Source organism: Haemorhous mexicanus, chromosome 3, assembly GCF_027477595.1.
Source record: "Haemorhous mexicanus isolate bHaeMex1 chromosome 3, bHaeMex1.pri, whole genome shotgun sequence".
Taxonomy (NCBI): Eukaryota; Metazoa; Chordata; class Aves; order Passeriformes; family Fringillidae; genus Haemorhous; species Haemorhous mexicanus.
The window spans coordinates 80,608,738-80,626,960 of NC_082343.1; the positions used below are offsets into that span (position 1 = coordinate 80,608,738).

Below are 18,223 nucleotides of genomic sequence, written 5' to 3' on the forward strand. Positions count from 1 at the left end.
CCCGAGGCTGTGTAGAGTGCCTATGCTGGGGGGGCAGGCAGGCAGGTGAAACCTTGGCCCAGCACAGAGAATTATTCTAATTTGCTTTCCAGCCATTCCACCTAGTGGCCGAGTGGCACCACTGCCAGGAGAGCTGTGTTTGTGCTCCACAGTCCCTGCAGACCCACGCTGCTGCCGAGCTTACAAGATATGCAGCAATATGTAAGCCCTCACACTGAAGATCTTACCATCAGCCTGCGAGTAGCTCATTAAGTTCCCGAGCAATTTTGTTAATCATGCTGCATAGATAAAATGCAGATAGGCCTTTAGTGAGCTGATAATCTAACAAATAGGCAGAAAGTGTAACACTGATAAAGCAGAGATTGGTTTAATAGCCAGCTGTAAATCTTGGCAATTCTGTACCAGAGGCGTTATTGTTAAACAGGAATGTGCAAGTGTGTAAGTATGTGCATGAAAATGCACTGCTTCTTAAAATAGCAGATAGAGCAGTAATACTATGGATGGAATAGTATTGGAAGCAATTTTAGAGGTGTTTTAAAATATTTTTCTCCCCATCAAAATCTGCACCACTTGTGGTGTCTTCATAATCTGCCATCATAAGTACAGATCAAGGAATAACAAAGGCTTGTTTGTGGAAGTCAGGATTTTCTATAAAAATCTGTGAACTCTACCACTGGTCCTGAGGCAGTATAGGGCTTTATAGGCTTTTCATTGAGAGGAACCAAATTATTCACTCAGATATACTCTAATCATGAATTAGACCTTTGCAAATTGATGGCCTGATGGCTCTCCAGCCTTTTGAGCAGCTTCTTTGCTCGGTGGCATTAATTCAGTTGGAAGAATAGTAAAAAAGCAACTCACCTTCAGGGTATCCCCTATCATCCCAAATATACCCTTCTGAGGAGCTGAGAAATGGGAGTTTCAATCCTCACAGCCTGGGGAAGGAGCCTGGTCTCCTACTTTCTAAGTTCCCCTTCTGTCTTTAGGCCATTTTGCAAAAAAAAAAAAAAAAAAGGAGACAGCAGTGCTTCCTCTTCTTGTTTGTTTTAAATGAAGGGACTGAGCTGGGGATGCCTACCAGAGACATCTGCATCCAGAAGGAGGTTGCAGGCCGTGCATCCCAAGCTCACACAGGCATGCAGGTGTTGGCTGTGCTGAATCCCATCTAGAGGCCTTTGCCTGGTATGCAAAGCACAGGGAGCTCAGATAAATGAGTGCTGCTTGCAAGAAAGGCAAGAACTTCAGTCTCAGGGAATTGAGACTGAAGGGACTTACCAGGGTAATATAGTAGGTGGTTGGTGCAATGGGAAATTGAGTTGTGGTCTTCCAAAGCTCAACCTTGTAGCCAAAGCACTGAATTTTCTTGTGCAGAAACCTTAATCCTTGACAATGAGTTGTGGTTCTGAAGCAGCCTCTTGCTGCTTCATGAAGAATAATTTTTCCAATCCTTTCATTTTATACCCATTGGGAGAAAAAAATGTAAGAGAAGTTAGTGGCAGTAAAAGTATTTTTGTCAAAAATAGACAATATCTGTAGTTTACTATGTAGCTTAGCAACTTACTTGATAGCTGTATGTAAAGATACAACTGTAAAAAATGAAGGGGAGGGGAAGCCTGTGTTTTTTAATATAGAGTATATTAATGTTAAACACAGATAGTATGGAAAGAAAAGAAGTGTAGCAGTGCATAAATCACGCCTGGAACAGTTGTCTGGAGATCACTCTCCTGGAAACAGTTTTTACTCTTTCTACAAAGAAAATGGTGGGAAATTAAGTACTGAGGTGGGACTCAGAATAATTTCTGCCAATTAAACTATAAATATTAATTTCTTTTCTGTTAACTGTACCTCAGGCTCACTAAAATTGGGAACAGTATGAGGAGAATAATCTCCATGGGATAGAGGAAAGTTATGCAGTCTGTACTTACCTATCATATATTCAGCAATGGCTTGCAAAAAAATTTAGAAGAAAAAAAAGGAAATTGTTTGCTTTTGAAAGAGGCAGAAAGATGCTTTCTGTTGAATTTTGCTGCAATAATAAGTGTTTCCTTACCAAAACACTTTTTGGATAAATGGTATCTTAAGCTTAAAACCGCTGTTCATTGGACCTTCCATCGCAGAAGAAGAATCAAAATGAAATTGGTGCTTTCATGGTTGGGTGCTGTAGCACAGTTAAAATGAAATCCATGTAAGACTTAGCAGTGTCCAGGCTAGTTTTGTCAGTCTTTTATTAGGGCAGAGACTTAGTTCATAGATCTTCAAGATGCTTGGGAAAAGCAGTCTCAGTTCAACCAGTCCAGTGGTGTACAGGAGCACCACAAAGGGAGCAATGCTAGTTCCTGGGTGTAGCATTATTAAAGGTGTGACAGAAGAGCAGCTGGTGCTGAGCAGTATTTATTTCTAAATGCCAGATCTGTTAGTTTATCTAACCACATGATGAAGGACTTGGGATGATAGCAAGAGCTGATGGTAACGCCGGCAATTTTCCTCTCTATTTTTGCAGGTCACTGTCAGGGGATTTGGTCCATTGTTACAGTTTGCCTACACTGCTAAGCTGTTACTCAGCAGAGAAAACATCCAGGAGGTCATCCACTGCGCTGAGTTCCTGCGCATGCACAACCTGGAGGACTCCTGCTTCAGCTTCCTTCAGACACAGCTGCTGAACAACGAAGATGGCCTGTTCCTGTGCAAGAAAGATACCACCTGTCAGCGCATGCACGATGAGGAGAACTCCGATGGAGATGAGGAGGAGACGATGGAATCGGAGACGTCAAAAATATCTTGCCCAAGGGAGAGGATGCACCAAGAACCCTTCAATTTTGAAACCACTGTTGCTGGAGCAGACAAAGGCGAAGGGATGCTGCCCGACTCTGACATGCTGAGAGATAGCAAAGACAATTTGGATAAAGATGCAGTAACACGGTACCCCAGATACAAGAAATACCAGCTTGCTTGTACCAAGAATGTCTACAACACATCACACATCAGTACCTCAGGTTTTGCAAGCACATTCAGTGAAGAGAGCTCTGGAAATGGCCTCAAATCAGGACTCGCTATGGGGCAGATAAAAAGTGAGCCTCAGAATGAAGAGAACGATGAAGAAAGCATCACACTTTGCCTGTCTGGAGATGAACCTGACATCAGGGATAAAGAAGGGGATGTTGAAATGGACAGGAAACAGCCAAGCCTCACTTGTGTCGACAGGCCAAAAAGTGGGTCTTCTCCTTCTTGCTTGCGGTCTTTCTTCAACAGAACAAAAAGCATAGATTTGGTTGGCTTCCCCAGCACTTCCCAACAGCACTTTGGCAGGAGTCCAGCATGCCCTTTTGAAAAAGGGACAACTCAGGGTGACCACAAAACTGATTATGTCCCTTTCACAGGGAACTACGGACAGTCCCATGCCATGCAGAAGGATGCTTCCAACTTCACAGTGGGGTCACCACTCAGGGGGCCCGGCTTTGAAACTCTCTGTAAGCAAGAAGGAGAACTGGACAGGAGGAGTGTTATATTCTCTTCAAATGCTTGTGACCAAGTAAACACTTCGGTGCATTCATATTCTGGTGTGAGCAGCTTGGACAAAGACCTCACTGAGACTGTGCCAAAGAGTCTGTGGGCTGGCGGTAGCCAGTCTCTGCCCAGCTCCCAGACCTATTCGCACAGCGGACTGACAGCTGATCACTTGCCGGGACGGATGCGGCCGAACACCAGCTGTCCGGTGCCAATTAAAGTTTGCCCTCGCTCTCCTCCTCTGGAAACCAGAACCAGGACCTCCAGCTCGTGCTCCTCCTACTCGTACGCAGAGGACGGTAGCGGCGGCTCTCCCTGCAGCCTGCGTCTCTGCGAGCTCTCCTCTTCCCCTTGCTCCCAAGGCCCCCGATTCCTGGCACCCGAGCACCAGGAGCCCGGCGTGGTGGGGGATGGATTGTACAACCCGGTCCGAGCCCAGATTAAATGTGAGCCATCCTATGGAACAAACTCCAGCGATGAGTCTGGGTCATTCTCAGAAGCAGACAGTGAATCATGTCCTGTGCAAGACAGAGGGCATGAGGTAGGGATTTAAGATAAGTACATCTATCACGGTTGTTATGACCCAATTAATCTCTCCTTGATTCTCTCAAAGGACTTTGCATTTCCCCAGCACTTTCTTTGTTTATAGGGGCAAAGAGTAACTTCTGGTTATTCCCTCATCAGCTGAGTGCACATGGCTGACTTCCCATCTGCTTGGTCTCCGAGGTGTTCGGCACTTCTAAAAATTCTGGTATAGGAAAACAGCAAATTGCTGAATGATGAGAGTGCATTGATGTGCTTAGGAGTCTGCCAGCGGTGTCCTGTCTTCCTCCCTCCCTCACCCACTTCTGTGGCACAAGGCGCTGCTCCTTATTCTTAATTTGCTAAGGTGGTTCCAGCTCCACTTGTTTTTGCTGCGGGTGTGTTTGGGCAAAGTCAAGCTGTGCCTTTCCTGACACCAAGGGTTGGGCAGCTTGCTTGAAGAGCCAGGCTGCATGTTGCCAGCAGAGGTGTGAAATTACTCAAACAATTGTATAGCTGGGCACCCTGTGCTGTGGGAATGGCATTCATGTCATCTTCATGTGTGTGTGTGTGTGTGTGTGTGTTGCATGTTCAGGTACTGGGTTTTGTCTCTATTATGTGACAACTTGAGATCATGTTCCCTCCTGTGACATTTTGTTCGGAGCTCTAGCAGCCATGGCACGAATGGTTTCAGAGAGAAGTTATCCTTTAATTTCCAGGATTGTTAAGGGAATGACAGGAGAATGATCTGGGGCTGAAGAGCAAGCTGTCAATTTCCATGCAGTTCTCCCAAAAGAGGGAGGAGAAAGAGGGGCCCTCTCTAAAACTAGAGATGGGCCAGCTGAAGACACTGCAGTGATAACTGGCTAACCATGACCAAATAAACTGTCAGTGTGAAGTCACTACTTTGAGGGCAGACTTACATCAAGGTGATGTGTTGTAGAGCCCAGAAAGTGGAAAAGACTGGATGTTTACTCACAGAGTTTCCTTAGGAATCTGCATGACCTAGAGAACATCTGGGTGAAATCAGGTATCAGGTTCGTCTAGTAATGCTGAAAAACTCCACTGAGAGCTTTTGCTTCAGTGTGGGGAGCAAGTGCTCATAGGCTGAGAGGGGGGTTCATGTGCTGGGAGCACCCAGTTCAGAACCACGTGGGCTTAGTTACGGAGTGGGGATGAAAAGAGTGAACTTTATTCTATCCCTCAGTCTTTACTCCACCTACTTCCCAGGCTTTATTTTTCAGACAAATGTGGGTGCTTCCTTTAGTTGTCTGCTTAGCTTTCAGAAAGGGCTGAAGAGCCAGGGGAGCCTCTGGTGTCCTAATCCCTGGTCACACTGGACCTGTGAATCTGAGAGGACAGTTCTTCTTCGTCCTCATGGGGACGATGCAGAAGGGAGAGGAGTCTCTTTGGGAGGCTGTGTGGGATAATGTGCAGGAGATCTCATTTGGGATGCCCTACAGCAGCCCAGGCCATGGCTGGGTTACTCAGTGAAGTCCTTCCTTTACAAGGGGCAGAGGACAGCAGGGACCAGGGACCATCCATTTCCCCCCATGTGTGCTGCTTGCTCAGCATGAGGCAGCGCAGAGGGCAGAGGTTAGCCCTTTGAGATTTGATAATTAATTAGCTGTCGTAATTACCTAATTGTGTGGAAATATGCTGCAGCAAAAATGAGCCTAGAAGAGTGAAATTAGAAGCTTACAGGGGACTGGTAGTGGTTTCCTAGAAAAAGGTATGTGCATATGTGCAGGAGAGCTTGGATGAGAGGAGGGACACACAAGTAGCAAACAGGCAGCTATAGGAGGCTGTCTGGGTGTGCTGCTGGCAGGCAGACATCTGGCTCTGAAACAGTGCTAGGAAAGGTTTGCTCCCCTCCTGGTTTTGCTGCTGGTTTCCTCTGGGGAAGATTTTCTGAACTGTGCTGAGCAAGTTTTCTCCCTGGGACTGCTGATAAGGCTTTTTTTTTTTTTCCTCCCCCTGGGTATTTTGATTAGGACTGCTAGGCATTGAAAATGTGGTGACAATATTAATGCTCTGTGAGGTTGCACTGCACTATCCTGAACGAGCCAAGGGTAAACAGATCATACCAGTGCTTTGGTAGAGATTTTGAGATTTTGTTTAAAATTTGATCTTTTGAAGGTCGTTACCAATACAAGAGCAGACTTTGCAGCCTCATTAAACAATACTGTATTAATACAGTGACTTAGGGTGTGTCTATCCTGCAAGATCTGCTGCTGTGGAAAACTCAGTGAAGGGTATCTTAAACCAGACAGTAGAAAATAAGTAACAGCAGAAGAAAGTTCTTGTATAAGTTGTTCTACCTGCTTTTAGCAGTTTGGCTGTGATTAAAACAGCAGGAGAGACTCACAGCTGTCTGAAATGGACAGCTTTCTGTTCTTCACCTCCCTGCAAGCTGCATGGGAATCTTTCTCCATTCCTGAAATTGTTGCTTTGCCCTTCCTGTCCTGATGACTTCACAGACAGGGCCCTTTCCCCCTCCATATCAGAACACACAGTGTTTTCTGGGCTTCTATTCAAAAAGCACCTGATAAGATATCTGGGGGTGACATGCTTGACCTTCTGGAGAGTGGCCATGCAGGTTCTTCTGCTGCAGGTCAGCTTTTATTGGGGTGGGATGGCCTGATGGGAATAAGCCTGGTGGACTCTGACCATCAGTTATCTCACGGGGCTGCTCAGTTCCCCTGGAATTTGGACCTAGTTGGTCTTAATTTGGCTCGCAGAGTGCTGTCGCTGTCAGAATTAATGTCACAAAACATCATTTGCGGGGCTATTGACTGTGTGAGAAGTAGGTGAGAGGCTTCTCTCTGCTTTTTTCAGGCATTCTGCTTTCCCACAGACAGATGCCATTCCAGAGCACATGGCCAAAGTTGTTTGGTGCCAGAAGTGGGGTGCTAGGGCTCAGCATGATGCCACGTGGGTGAAGGTGACCCCACCTTGTGACGAGCCTCCATCTTATTGAGGGTGCAGAAGGCAGTCACAACTGTCAGAGGAGGTGGCAGTCCTTGGAACACCACTGGTAAATCTTCTCCAGGATGTCCTTGCTTATTGCTTCCCTTCCTGGAGCCACCAAGGCTCTTCTGCAATCTCCCTTTGTTAAGGCTTCCTGACAGAAGCAGCGAGTGCAGTGTAGGGTGTACCCATGGTACAGAGTTGCAGTAACAGGGCTGTAACTTGAGCTATTGGGACTTCACAGAAATATTTAATAGTTTGTGTTGCTCTTTTCACTCTGTTCTCTCAGGCCTCCACAGGTTGTGAAAAATCAATTGCTGAGATATAATACTAGAGGGAAGACTTAAAGCTCAGTGCTTACAGGCAGGTTCTGACAATCCTGCTTAAAATAGCAACAACAAAACAATAAGCCCTGAAATAATGAATTGCTGAGAAGGAAGTAGTCTGTCAATCTGTTAACCTACTTAAGGAACAGAAACTTCTGCACTACCTACTTTTCTTGGTATTCCTTTTCTTCAGCAAGTACTTCAGAGTTTTTATCTGCTAGAAAATTTGTAAAAAGTATTGTACTACTAAACCAGTTAAAAAGAAATCTCAGCTCAGTCTAATACGATAAGTGAGTTTTCTGAGGAAAAAAATAAACAAGGGTAAGAGGAGGTAAGAGGTGGAGTTTTTCAAGAACTATTACTATCTAGAGAGTTGCATTCAATGTCTCCTCATCTGTATTTCAAAAGAATTTCCCACCTGGGTTAGTGACTCGCTTTTCAAAGGAAATTTTCATAAAGGGAAAGCTAATGCAATTAGACCTTTGAGGATATGGTAGGTAAATAACTTTCAGCAGGAGTCCACACTCCTCCATGTTAAGTGACAGGCAGCCATCCTTTCTCTGTTCATCTGCTGGTCCTTAGCAAACTTCTGCAAGTCAGAGCCCCAGAAAAGAGGAGTAAACCAAAGCTGCTCTACCAGAAATCTACTGTAACTGTGCTGAGTTACCTCATCTAAGACTGCTTCACTGCTTGTATTCCTGCTCAGTGAAGAACATTACATGGAAAGAAGGGCAACCAAGAAAAATGCATATGAAGGCTTTAACTTGCTGTGGTACATGATACCTCCCCAGAATTTGATGATTAGTCACCCCAGCTTTCCTGATTTTGCTAGGTTTGCAAATTTGAAAATGAGAAAAATTAGTCTACAGATTGATTTCTGGTAGATGTTTTCCTGACTAGGATGGCATCAGCAGAGCACCGGGAATTGTTTCTCAATGTCTGTTTAAATGGTGTCTTGTCAAACATTGGTGTTGTAAGATAAACTTCGTGGAAGTTTTGTTTTCTTTCCTCTCTTCAGTAGGAATGGAATCCATACTGGTAGCAAAGAATTGCTGGATTACAACAACACTGAGAGTTTAAATTTCAGGAGGGTCCTTTTAAAACACTCTATTATTTTATGGAGCCCTACAACCAATTCTTTTAAACTCTGATCTGAAGACCTTGCAGGAGCTCTTGAAACATTCCAGTTCTTGAGCTGCAAAAGCAACTCTTTCAGAGAAGTACTGTACTTTACCCCCTGTCATTTCACTGCCTGATCTTCCATTCTTAAGTGCACCAGTGGTTTCTGTCAGTGTTTCTGTGCCACCCCTGGTCTCAGAGAAGCCTGTTAAACAGCAGGAGTATCATACTGTTGTGCCCTTTGAAGGGCTGGAAGCTGGGGACACTGCAAGCAGTGAAGGGGAAGAGGTCAGCCCAGCATTCTAAGTGCCAGCAGTGTGTGGTCCAAATACAGGTCCAGATCATGGGCTAAAGGATTAGAATCCCATCCACATCTCCTGACTACTGGGTTAAAGCACTCAGCCGTGGGATTAGCCTGGTCCTCCACTTCTGTGAGGCAGGTAGCAAATCTGAAGGTTACCCAGGCTGCCTCCACAGCAGTGCCCTCTCAGGCAGCATTTGCTGACCCAAACACTTCTCATGGCCCTCACAAGGTGAGGCTGGAGTGGACCCCACGCCACTACAGGGCCGTCAGCTGTCTTGTGTCAGATGGAAGACACTGCAGTGCGGCCTGCTGATCTGAAGTGGGACAGACAATTTAGACCCTGGTTTGTTGACACAATGGTAGATCTTCACTGCCTGGGCTCATCATTCCCCTTTAGCAGTCCTCTTCCATCTTGGTATAGTTGACACCTGGAAAAGGAGGTGTTTTGAAGGCTTTACCTGTGCCAGTAGTCAGCAGGATGAGAAAATGCATCTTGGCTATCCCTTCTACAAAGTATGGCCCATTACCTCTGTGCTTCTTAGCGTGTGTCCAGGTGAGATCAGGAGAGGAATAGGTCCAGGTCCCTAGTGTGTGGGACCACAAGTGGTGCCTGAAATACCCTGTGGACAGGACAATTGAGCCCCTGTCAGAGGTGGACACCCCTCAGCCCCTGTCCTGGAATGAATTTCTTCCTGAGTGGTTGTGGAAGACAGACTTGCATGCTAAGGAAGATACTTGAAAACACAACATTAATGCCTTGGACTCTCTTGTGTGAAGCCAAGTACCCATTTCTGCATTTAAAAAATGGCATTAATATGATTGAGCCCCGGGGCTGTATTGCTTGCATGGGTCCTGAGAGCCTTCCAAGGAGTCCCCAAGTGTGAGTGTCAGAGGCTTTCAGAATTTGAGGGCACTAAGGCAGCAGTGCTGATAAGGGAAGGTTTTGGAGCTCTGTGAGGTTAGCTCTGGCTGGAGTAACTCCTGGAAGGAGCAGGGATCCCACTTAGATTTTTAATTTGAAATAGTTTGAACCAAAACACATTGTAATTAGAAAGAGAACTTTACAAGAAAGCATACTCTTTGTGGTTTTCTTTCATATTTTAGAAAATACTGACTGTCTTTCTCAGACACCTCAGGTAAGTTTCTCTCACTTCCCATAGATCCTGTAAGATGCAGAATCTTTTCTGAATCTTAAGTCCACTCCCTCTGCAGCCAGAAGGAGGGAGAAGCCATGCAGCATTGCCATCTGAAGGGAGCAGGACAGTAGGTAGTCCCAGCCCATCATTTCAGGCAGCTCTGGGTGAGTCAGATGAATCCCACCCACTGCACAGTTGCAGGCTCTAGCAAAATGACTCACCACTCTGTTATGATAAATAGCAGCTGAGAGTCTTGCCCTGTGCAGATGTAAAACACTTTAGCCTCTCACTGCAGCAACACCCCGGTGCAGTTATTCACTGTGTCCGTGCCAAGAGCTTGGTGGGTTGGTATTTTTTTTTTTCAGTTGACAGCTGATTTCGGAGAGGGAGACGGGCAATAAAAATGCTGTGAATGGTGAAGGAAATGAGTCTGACTCACTTCCACTTTCCCTTTCACAATTTTAATCCTGTGCAGTGCTGCCTGTGACAGGAGTAGGATTATGCTGGGATTACTGATAGCAGTCTCTGATCTGCTGTGTAGATGATTTTATTTTCAAGCCCTTTTTTTAATGAATCTTTTTTTATTTATTTTCCCATTTCCCTTCAGCAACTTCTACCTGACATATTTAAATTGCTTCTCTTTCATTTCCGTTCCAGCTGCAAGCACATCTCCTCTTTGCAAGTAAATATGTTTTGAAAGGGAGAGGCAGGGAGAAATAAAGTTAGCATTGCTTTCCATTTTGGTCTTAAGAAAATAAGGAAAAACGGTGAACATGAAAGGGCTGGTTTTGCAGTGAAACTGTGGTGTTTTTCAGAGGAAAGCACTGGCTGTTTTGATTTTAAGACCCTGGTAGAAGCTTGAGAAAAAAGCAGGTGGCACAGTTTATGTTAACCATCCAAAGGCTCGGGAGGGGAAATCAAACAGGTTTCATGTCATTAACTGGCGGTCTGTAAACAAGGTAGTTCACATCCCTGTGCCTCAGGTCAGCCTTTGTGTGTGCAAGAATTTGGGAGGGTTTGGGCAGTGTTTGGCATTCCTTGCTGCTTTAAATTGACCTGTCAAGTAGTGTGTTAAGAAGCAGTGCCTGGACACGTGGGGCAGAGGGGTGTGAGTGAACATTTAGGGCATGAAGCCATCTGAAAGAATGTGGTAGGTGTGTGCACAGAACTTCACATACCCCAGGCTTGGCAATGCACAGAGCAGTGTTAGAAGGGTACAAGAAAACAGCCAAGAACACCCCTAAACAAGGTGAGGAGATGGTTATTGCAGGTTCAGGTGCCTGGGGAGGGTCCATGACCGTCAATGCCAGAGGCCACTGGTGTGTGTTGGTGTACGTGTGTCCTCCGCTGAGTGTTCTGCTTGAGCAACTCAGCTCTCTGAAGAAGATAACTTATAATCCATGTTGTTACTTTCTTTATTTCCAAATAATTATTAAGTGCACCATTTGAAGACAATGCATGTTTTAAATACCAAAGGAATGTTTTCAGCCCATAATTTGGTTGGCTGGAGCAACTTACCTTCTTTGATAGCCTATGTGCAGAATAGTCTCCTTGTTCCAGAGGTTAGATTGTACCAAATAGGGACAGAAACATAAATATTTACTGCCATCTTTTGGGCAGTGTGGGTATGACTCAAAAAAAGAAGGGGTCAGTCGAATTACTCTGCATCTCCTTCAGCTTTGTGAGCTGACTCTTATCTGACCACCAAATACAACAGTTGGCCAAAGAACATCAGGGTTTTTAATAGTTATCAGTCTGAGGCTCTAAGTGAAGCAAGGCTTCTGAGGGGAGGTGCTTACTTTTATTTGAGCAAGCTGATAGATTTTGGTCAAAAAAGCCTAAAAAGCTTTGAGCACATCCACCATTCTTCAGCTTTTGACACAGTGTGTGTTCATTGCTTCAGACTGCTGGGAGCTTTGTGCTTTGCTCTGCTTTAATGTATAATTGCTAGGATTCTTGAAGTCAGACCCTGACCTTTTCAAGAAATACAATTTCAGTGCTCTTTAGTCTGCAAGAATATTGGAGTGTCAACATATATAGGTTTATTTTTAAATGTATATATTTTAGCAGGATAGGATATGTTGCATCACACTCCTCTGACCCTTTCTTCTTACACAGTGTATTGCTTAGTTGAAATGCTTGATTAGGTGACCTTTCCTAATTGCAATACATTGTTTTTCATCCACTTGAGGTGTCAGGTTGTGTTTTTCACCTCACACTTAATCAAACTTTCAGTCCTGCAGTCTGAGCAGATATACATTTCCTGCTGTGGTAATAGCCCATTCCTTGAAACTAGCTTGAATATGATAGCAGCAAGGTACTTCACTCTTTCCAAAAGGCCGTGTCTCTTAGTGGACAGAACCTTCTTTTAATGCAATGAGATCATTTATTAAGGCTTTGTGGAAAGATGAAATTTTTATCTGGAATTCATATGTGTTGCTGATTTAAGTACAATTATCATCTTATCCTTACCATCTGGACCTCCACAGTGTGCCACAAGGGAAGAACTTGCTCAATGTAAAACTTGGTCTGTTGTTTATTGAGGGGGTGGCAGCAAAGATAATCGTCCTTCCGCTCACTGTTGTTCAGCTTCCATTGAGCAAGCAAAATATAACTCTTTGCTCTTGTCTTTTGTTTGTTTTAGGTGAAACTTCCTTTTCCTGTTGATCAAATCACAGATCTTCCAAGGAATGATTTCCAGATGATGATAAAGATGCACAAGCTAACCTCAGAGCAGCTCGAGTTCATCCACGACGTCCGCCGGCGCAGCAAGAACCGGATTGCAGCCCAGCGCTGCCGCAAGAGGAAACTGGACTGCATTCAGAACCTCGAATGTGAAATCCGCAAGTTGGTGAGTTCCGTGCCCTCGCCGCAGCCCAGCTCACCCTCGCACTGTAGCCTGCAGGGCACCAACAGCAATTCCAGCCCAGACTTCAGGGCGTTCAGTCAGTTTGTTCACTCATGAGCAGAATGCACAGCAGACAGTGCCACCACAGTTTAATGTGAGGGAGTGAGGTGACTGGAGCGAGGCCAAGTGGCTGCTCAGAAAATTCCTCTCACTTTCAGTCATGGTATGGACACCTCAGGTGGGGCTTGTGCTTCATTTTGCTTTGTTCTCTGCTCAAGCTGCAGGAAACGTCGTGTGAAAGAGGCAGGGATCTGTTGGAAGAAGCTGAGTTACCATCACCTCACAAATAGCAGAAAGCCACACGACTTTGGGTTACTCACTTGCTGCCTGTGCCTGTCTGCTTCCCGTCTGTAACAGGGAGGTGACACTGACCTCACAAGCTGGTTGGGAGGCTTAAATCATCAAGGCTTGTGAAGCCTTCAGATGCTGTGCTGCTGAAGCCCTGGGGGGAAAAAAAAGAAAAATCAAAACATTGTTCAGAGTAGTGCTCCACTGATGCAAAACAAACAACACAACAAAGATAAACAAAATAGTGAGCAACTGCTTCCGGCACTGAGTATAATGCACAGTGTGTACAGGGTGAGTCAGAGGTTCTGCACAGTGAAAGAGTGGATGAATCCTCATCAGGCTGTCAGAAGAAGCAGGTCCAGCCTTAGCTGCACATGCCTGTCGCTCTGCACTGAGCTGGTGATGGGGAGGAGTTCCTGTCTCTCACTCTCCAGAGCCTCAAGAGCAGCACTCTGAGGGCTGGGCTAGCAGCAGGGGGTGATTCAGCCTTATATCTGTAGCCTTCACTTGAAAATTAGTTTTAATTAATTGATTTCATGCAATGCTGTGACATTGCCATTATTGTCTGATATGGTAAACTGTAGACAGACAAAATAAAAATTTTAAGTCCTCTCCCTAGCACAAACACACATCTCAGGGGAATGAATGAAAGGCATATGAGTGGCCTTGTGGGCTTGACTCCTGCTCAATTTGAGGAATCAAAAACCATTTGAGGTGCAGGATTCTTCCCTGCATCCCAAAAAAAGTTGACATTTCTGTTTAGCAAAGGGGACTTGAATATGTGGCAATATGCAGTGAGTGAGCGAAGTAGGGAAGGCACCTCACTGGATCTGTTTGCAAACGCTGAAGGGCTGGTGGCTGAAGTGATGGCTGGATGCCTTCTTGGGCACAGTGATCACAAAATGATGGAGTTTTTGGTTGCTGGAGTAGGAGGGTCAGCAGAACTGCCAACTTGGACTTCCCGAATGCAGACTTTGGCCTGCTTAGGAGACTGGTTGGGAAAATCCCTTAGGAGGCAGTACTGAGGGACAGAGGAGTCCAGGAAGGTTGGACATTCTTCAAGAAGTAAATCTTGCAGGCACAAGAGCAGGTTGATCCCATGTGCCAAAATATGAGACACTGGAGAAGACCAGCATGGCTGAACAGAGAGTTTCAGCTGGAATTCAAGGAAAAAATTGAGTTTATTATCTTTGGAAGAAGGGGCGGCTACTCAGGAGGACTACAAGCATATCGTGAAGTTATACAGGGAGAAAATTAGAAGGGTAAAACTCTAGTTCTAAAACTAGAACTTAATCAGACTACTGCTATAAATTGCAATAAAAAATGTTTTTTTAAACAGACAAGCAACAAAAGGAAGGCCAAGGAGAATCTCCATCCTTTCTTGAATGCAGTAAAAACATAGCAACAGAGAAGGAGGAAAAGGCTGAGGTACTTAATGCCTTCTTTGCCTCAGTCTTCCTCAGTATGAGTAAGACTGGTTGTTCTCCAGGTACCCAGCCCCCTGAGCTGGAAGACAGGGCCAGGGAAAAGAATGAACACACAACACATGACCACTGGAAATGCCTTTGTTTTCTTCTGTCCGCTTTGTGATCAGCAGTTTCCAGTCTCATGAATTACATAATGGTGCTGTGGTTTAAGGGTTTTTCATTTGGCTGGGTCTTTTTTATGAAAGACCCCTTTTCCCCCTGTAGTTACTGTAAGTCACCCATCTTCTTGACACAGATGGTTTCACAGCAGACAGTGAGTGAAATGGTTGTATCCTCAGAGTTTGATAGGTAATTTTTTTTTGCCTTTCTCTCACTCATTCATCTACCCACTCACATTCCCTTTTTTCCCTGCAAACTCACAGCATATTCTCCTCCATAATTCATCATCTCAAGATGTACTTGAGCATCTGTTTATTTTTTTATTATTTTTATGCTTTCTTGATAGATTTATCAATATTTTAGCAGTTAGTTCTTTTCATGTGTACTGCTCTCTTTCACATTGACACAGCTGTATGCTTCCAGTGTGGGTTCTGGACCCAGGGCAATACTATCAGCTGTCAACAACCACCCATAGCTGGATTATCTGAGTTGTGGAGCTTTTACACCTCAGATGCTGAGACATCTTGGGTTTAGCAGTGTTACTAGGTGAGATACGTGGCTGTGCTGCTTTTGGGGCCAGCTCAGCTCTGGAAATAGTTCTGGTACTCTGCAAAACCTCATTTTCTCTCTTGAGCTGTATGCCCACCTGCCTGAGACAGAAGGAGATGCAGCAGGACCATCCCAGTCAGTCTACACTGAGTCAACACTGTCTTATAGAGGTGAAACCCTAGCCTGGGTTCATAAAAATATCTGCATTAGATCAAGCCCAAACCATTAAGCACCAGAACATAAGAAAACAAGCCATAGTGCAGGCCACAGAGCACACAGATCCTCTCTTCTGAGTAAACTCACCTCTCCCAGTGGTAACGAGCTCCACGGGGTGCATCCAGCCTAAGTGGCCAACCTGACAGTTCAAGGGTGAACCAAACATCAGCAGCTTATCCTCACTTCAGGAATTAACCCATTTTCTTGCTGATTAGATAGGAAATGGCACTTCTCCCTCAAAATGTTTTGTTCAGAGTTCTTTTATATCATCTGTCAGGCAGCCTTAGTTTATAAAGGGAACAGTTGTGTGGAAATAACTTGGAATTCTGTCCTCTTCCAGTTCAAATGTTTTTCTCCAGATTTTTTCCAAACTACTGTCCACACAGGCTGTGGTGGTCAAATACTTGATGTCTTTGTGACTTTTCCTCTGGCCATATGAAAACACGTGTGACACATTGGTGTTCTTGGGTACTGCTGCGTATGTATTGTATTTGCAAGGACCCTCGTGGCAGAGAGGAATGATGAATCTGACTCCATGTTATCAGAAGGTTAATTTATTATTTTATGATAATATATTTTATGATAGAATACTGACTAAACTATTCTAAAGAATGCAGAAAGGATACTTACACAATGCTAAGAAGATAATAATGAAAACTCGTGACTCCAGAGTCCTGACACAGCTTGGCACTGATTGGCCAATGAGGAAAAACAACTCACACCAGAATCCTATGAAACAATCACTTGTGGGTAAACAATCTCCAAACACATTCCAGACAAACAAAACACAGGAGAAGCAAATGCTATAAGAATTGTTTTCCTTTTTCTCTGAGACTTCTCAGCTTTCCAGGAGAAAAATCCTGGGCGAAGGGGTTTTTCAGAGAATGTGAATGCCACACATATGTGCCCAAAGTGAGCAGGCAGTGGATGTCCCTTCCTTAATCTAAGATGCCTTCTTTCTTTTTCAGGTGTGTGAGAAAGAGAAATTGCTCTCAGAAAGGAACCAGCTGAAAGCAAGCATGGGAGAATTGCTAGACAACTTCTCGTGTCTTTCCCAAGAAGTGTGTAGAGACATGCAGAGCCCAGAACAGATCCAAGCCCTCCACCGATACTGCCCCGTTCTCAGACCCATGGATCTACAGCCGGTCACCACCATCAGCCCCGCCCCAGCTGGTGTGGAGCAGAGCCTGGTGACCTCCCAGTGCGTCGGGGAGAGCATGCAGTGCTGCTCGGAGCAAGGCTCGGTGCAGCTGGGAGCACCCTGGCTGCCCAACAACATCTCGGAAAATTGTTCGGCTGGCGCAGGATTGGATGGAGCCGACGCAGGTACTTACCCCGAGAGAGAGCTTCCACCAGAGCAGAGCAGCCAAACGGTCACGGTAGACTTCTGTCAGGAAATGACTGATAAATGTACAACAGATGAACAACCCAGGAAAGATTACACCTAGTGACTCGTAACCTTAATGTTACACCTGGTCAGGTGTTCTTCAGTCAGCCAGTGGCAGTGTTCATTTGTTGTCTAGAAGAACGTATTTGGTGCACACTACAGTGGTCTTAGCAGCAATACTGTTTTTAAGTATTCCCTCCTCTCTACAAGCAGGAGTTCTCTTCACAATGGTGCTATCCCTTGCTCAGGCAGGGAACGAAGCAGTGGCAACACTGTCTGTTTTTGTATGTTGATTTCAATCTTAACAGGGATGGACATAACACCTCTGAGGACCCAACCGCAGCTTTTTTCTCAGTGGCCCATGTCACAAAACCCTAACTCAGGAATTTCCTCTGAATGTTCAATTTTTCATTGAAGACAGCTTCTTTACACATCAAAGTTTTATAGCTAAACTGTACATATTATATATAATATATATAAAATATATATATCCATATGCAAGAGTCCCTGCATGCCTCAATTTTCTCATCCTACAAACTGGAAGCTTTCATTTCTATTGTACAAACAAGTTCCAACATTCCTTTTTGTCTTTGATGCTAGAACTAGTTTGGTAACTTGTTACACGATAATTTTTTCCTCAGTTCGCAGTTCAGCAATAGCATTCAATTTGTACTTATTTATAAAACTTTAATGTCGGAAACTTATTTGAGATTTTATTATAGACAATTTTTTTTGGCACAGCCATTTCGTGCCACTTGAGCAATGTGGAGTTATTTTATTTTCTTGCAGATACTGTACAGTAATGGTCAACTTTGCCACTTGCACTGAGTTTCTGGTCAAACCTCTTTTCATAAATGAAGTCATGACTTCAGAATAACTTGAGTATATGGTTTTCTTTGCTTTATGGCTTAAAGGAAATAGAAAATTTTTATCTAATAGACAAACACTCAGGAGCTCATTATGTAGTAAAAACAGTCTTGCCAAATACTGAATTCACTATACAATTTGTAAAGAGAATCTGCTTGAATTATTTTTATATTTAGACTTCTTTCTGTTTCACAAACCAAGTTTAAGTGCTGTTAATGATGCATTTGGAGTCTTATAGGGGAAAGTATATTTCACTCTTTAGAGAAAAGTGTATTTGACAACTGGATCAATTCCTCAAATGTTCCACGAAGTAAAGCAAACAGAGATCACATCAATATACCTGGGGGCTTTTTCTCCAGCCCCACTCTGCATCCTTTACTCATGGAAGCAACTGCTGCTCCGGCTAGTCCCCAGAGCCTGACCTCAGCTGTCCTCAGACGTTACCTGTTCTCCCCACCAGACCCAAGTTGCAGAGGTGGGTCTGGTGAAGTCAGTGACCCTGCCTAGGTAGGCAGAGTTGCAGGATCACACCCCTAGTTGT

General features: G+C 44.5%; 1 protein-coding gene across 2 annotated transcripts in view; it reads left to right on the forward strand.

Moving 5' to 3' along the window:
- BACH2 (BTB domain and CNC homolog 2) overlaps positions 1-17,692 on the forward strand; it is a 180,358-nt gene extending 162,666 nt beyond the window's left edge. For both annotated transcript variants that reach the window (XM_059842454.1, XM_059842455.1), the window contains exons 6-8: positions 2,501-4,045; positions 12,526-12,732; positions 16,397-17,692. In XM_059842454.1, coding sequence (XP_059698437.1) covers positions 2,501-4,045; positions 12,526-12,732; positions 16,397-16,876 — 2,232 coding nt within the window. In that variant the 3' untranslated portion in view covers positions 16,877-17,692. The remainder of the gene's footprint in view (positions 1-2,500; positions 4,046-12,525; positions 12,733-16,396) is intronic.
- The last annotated feature ends 531 nt before the right edge of the window (positions 17,693-18,223 follow it).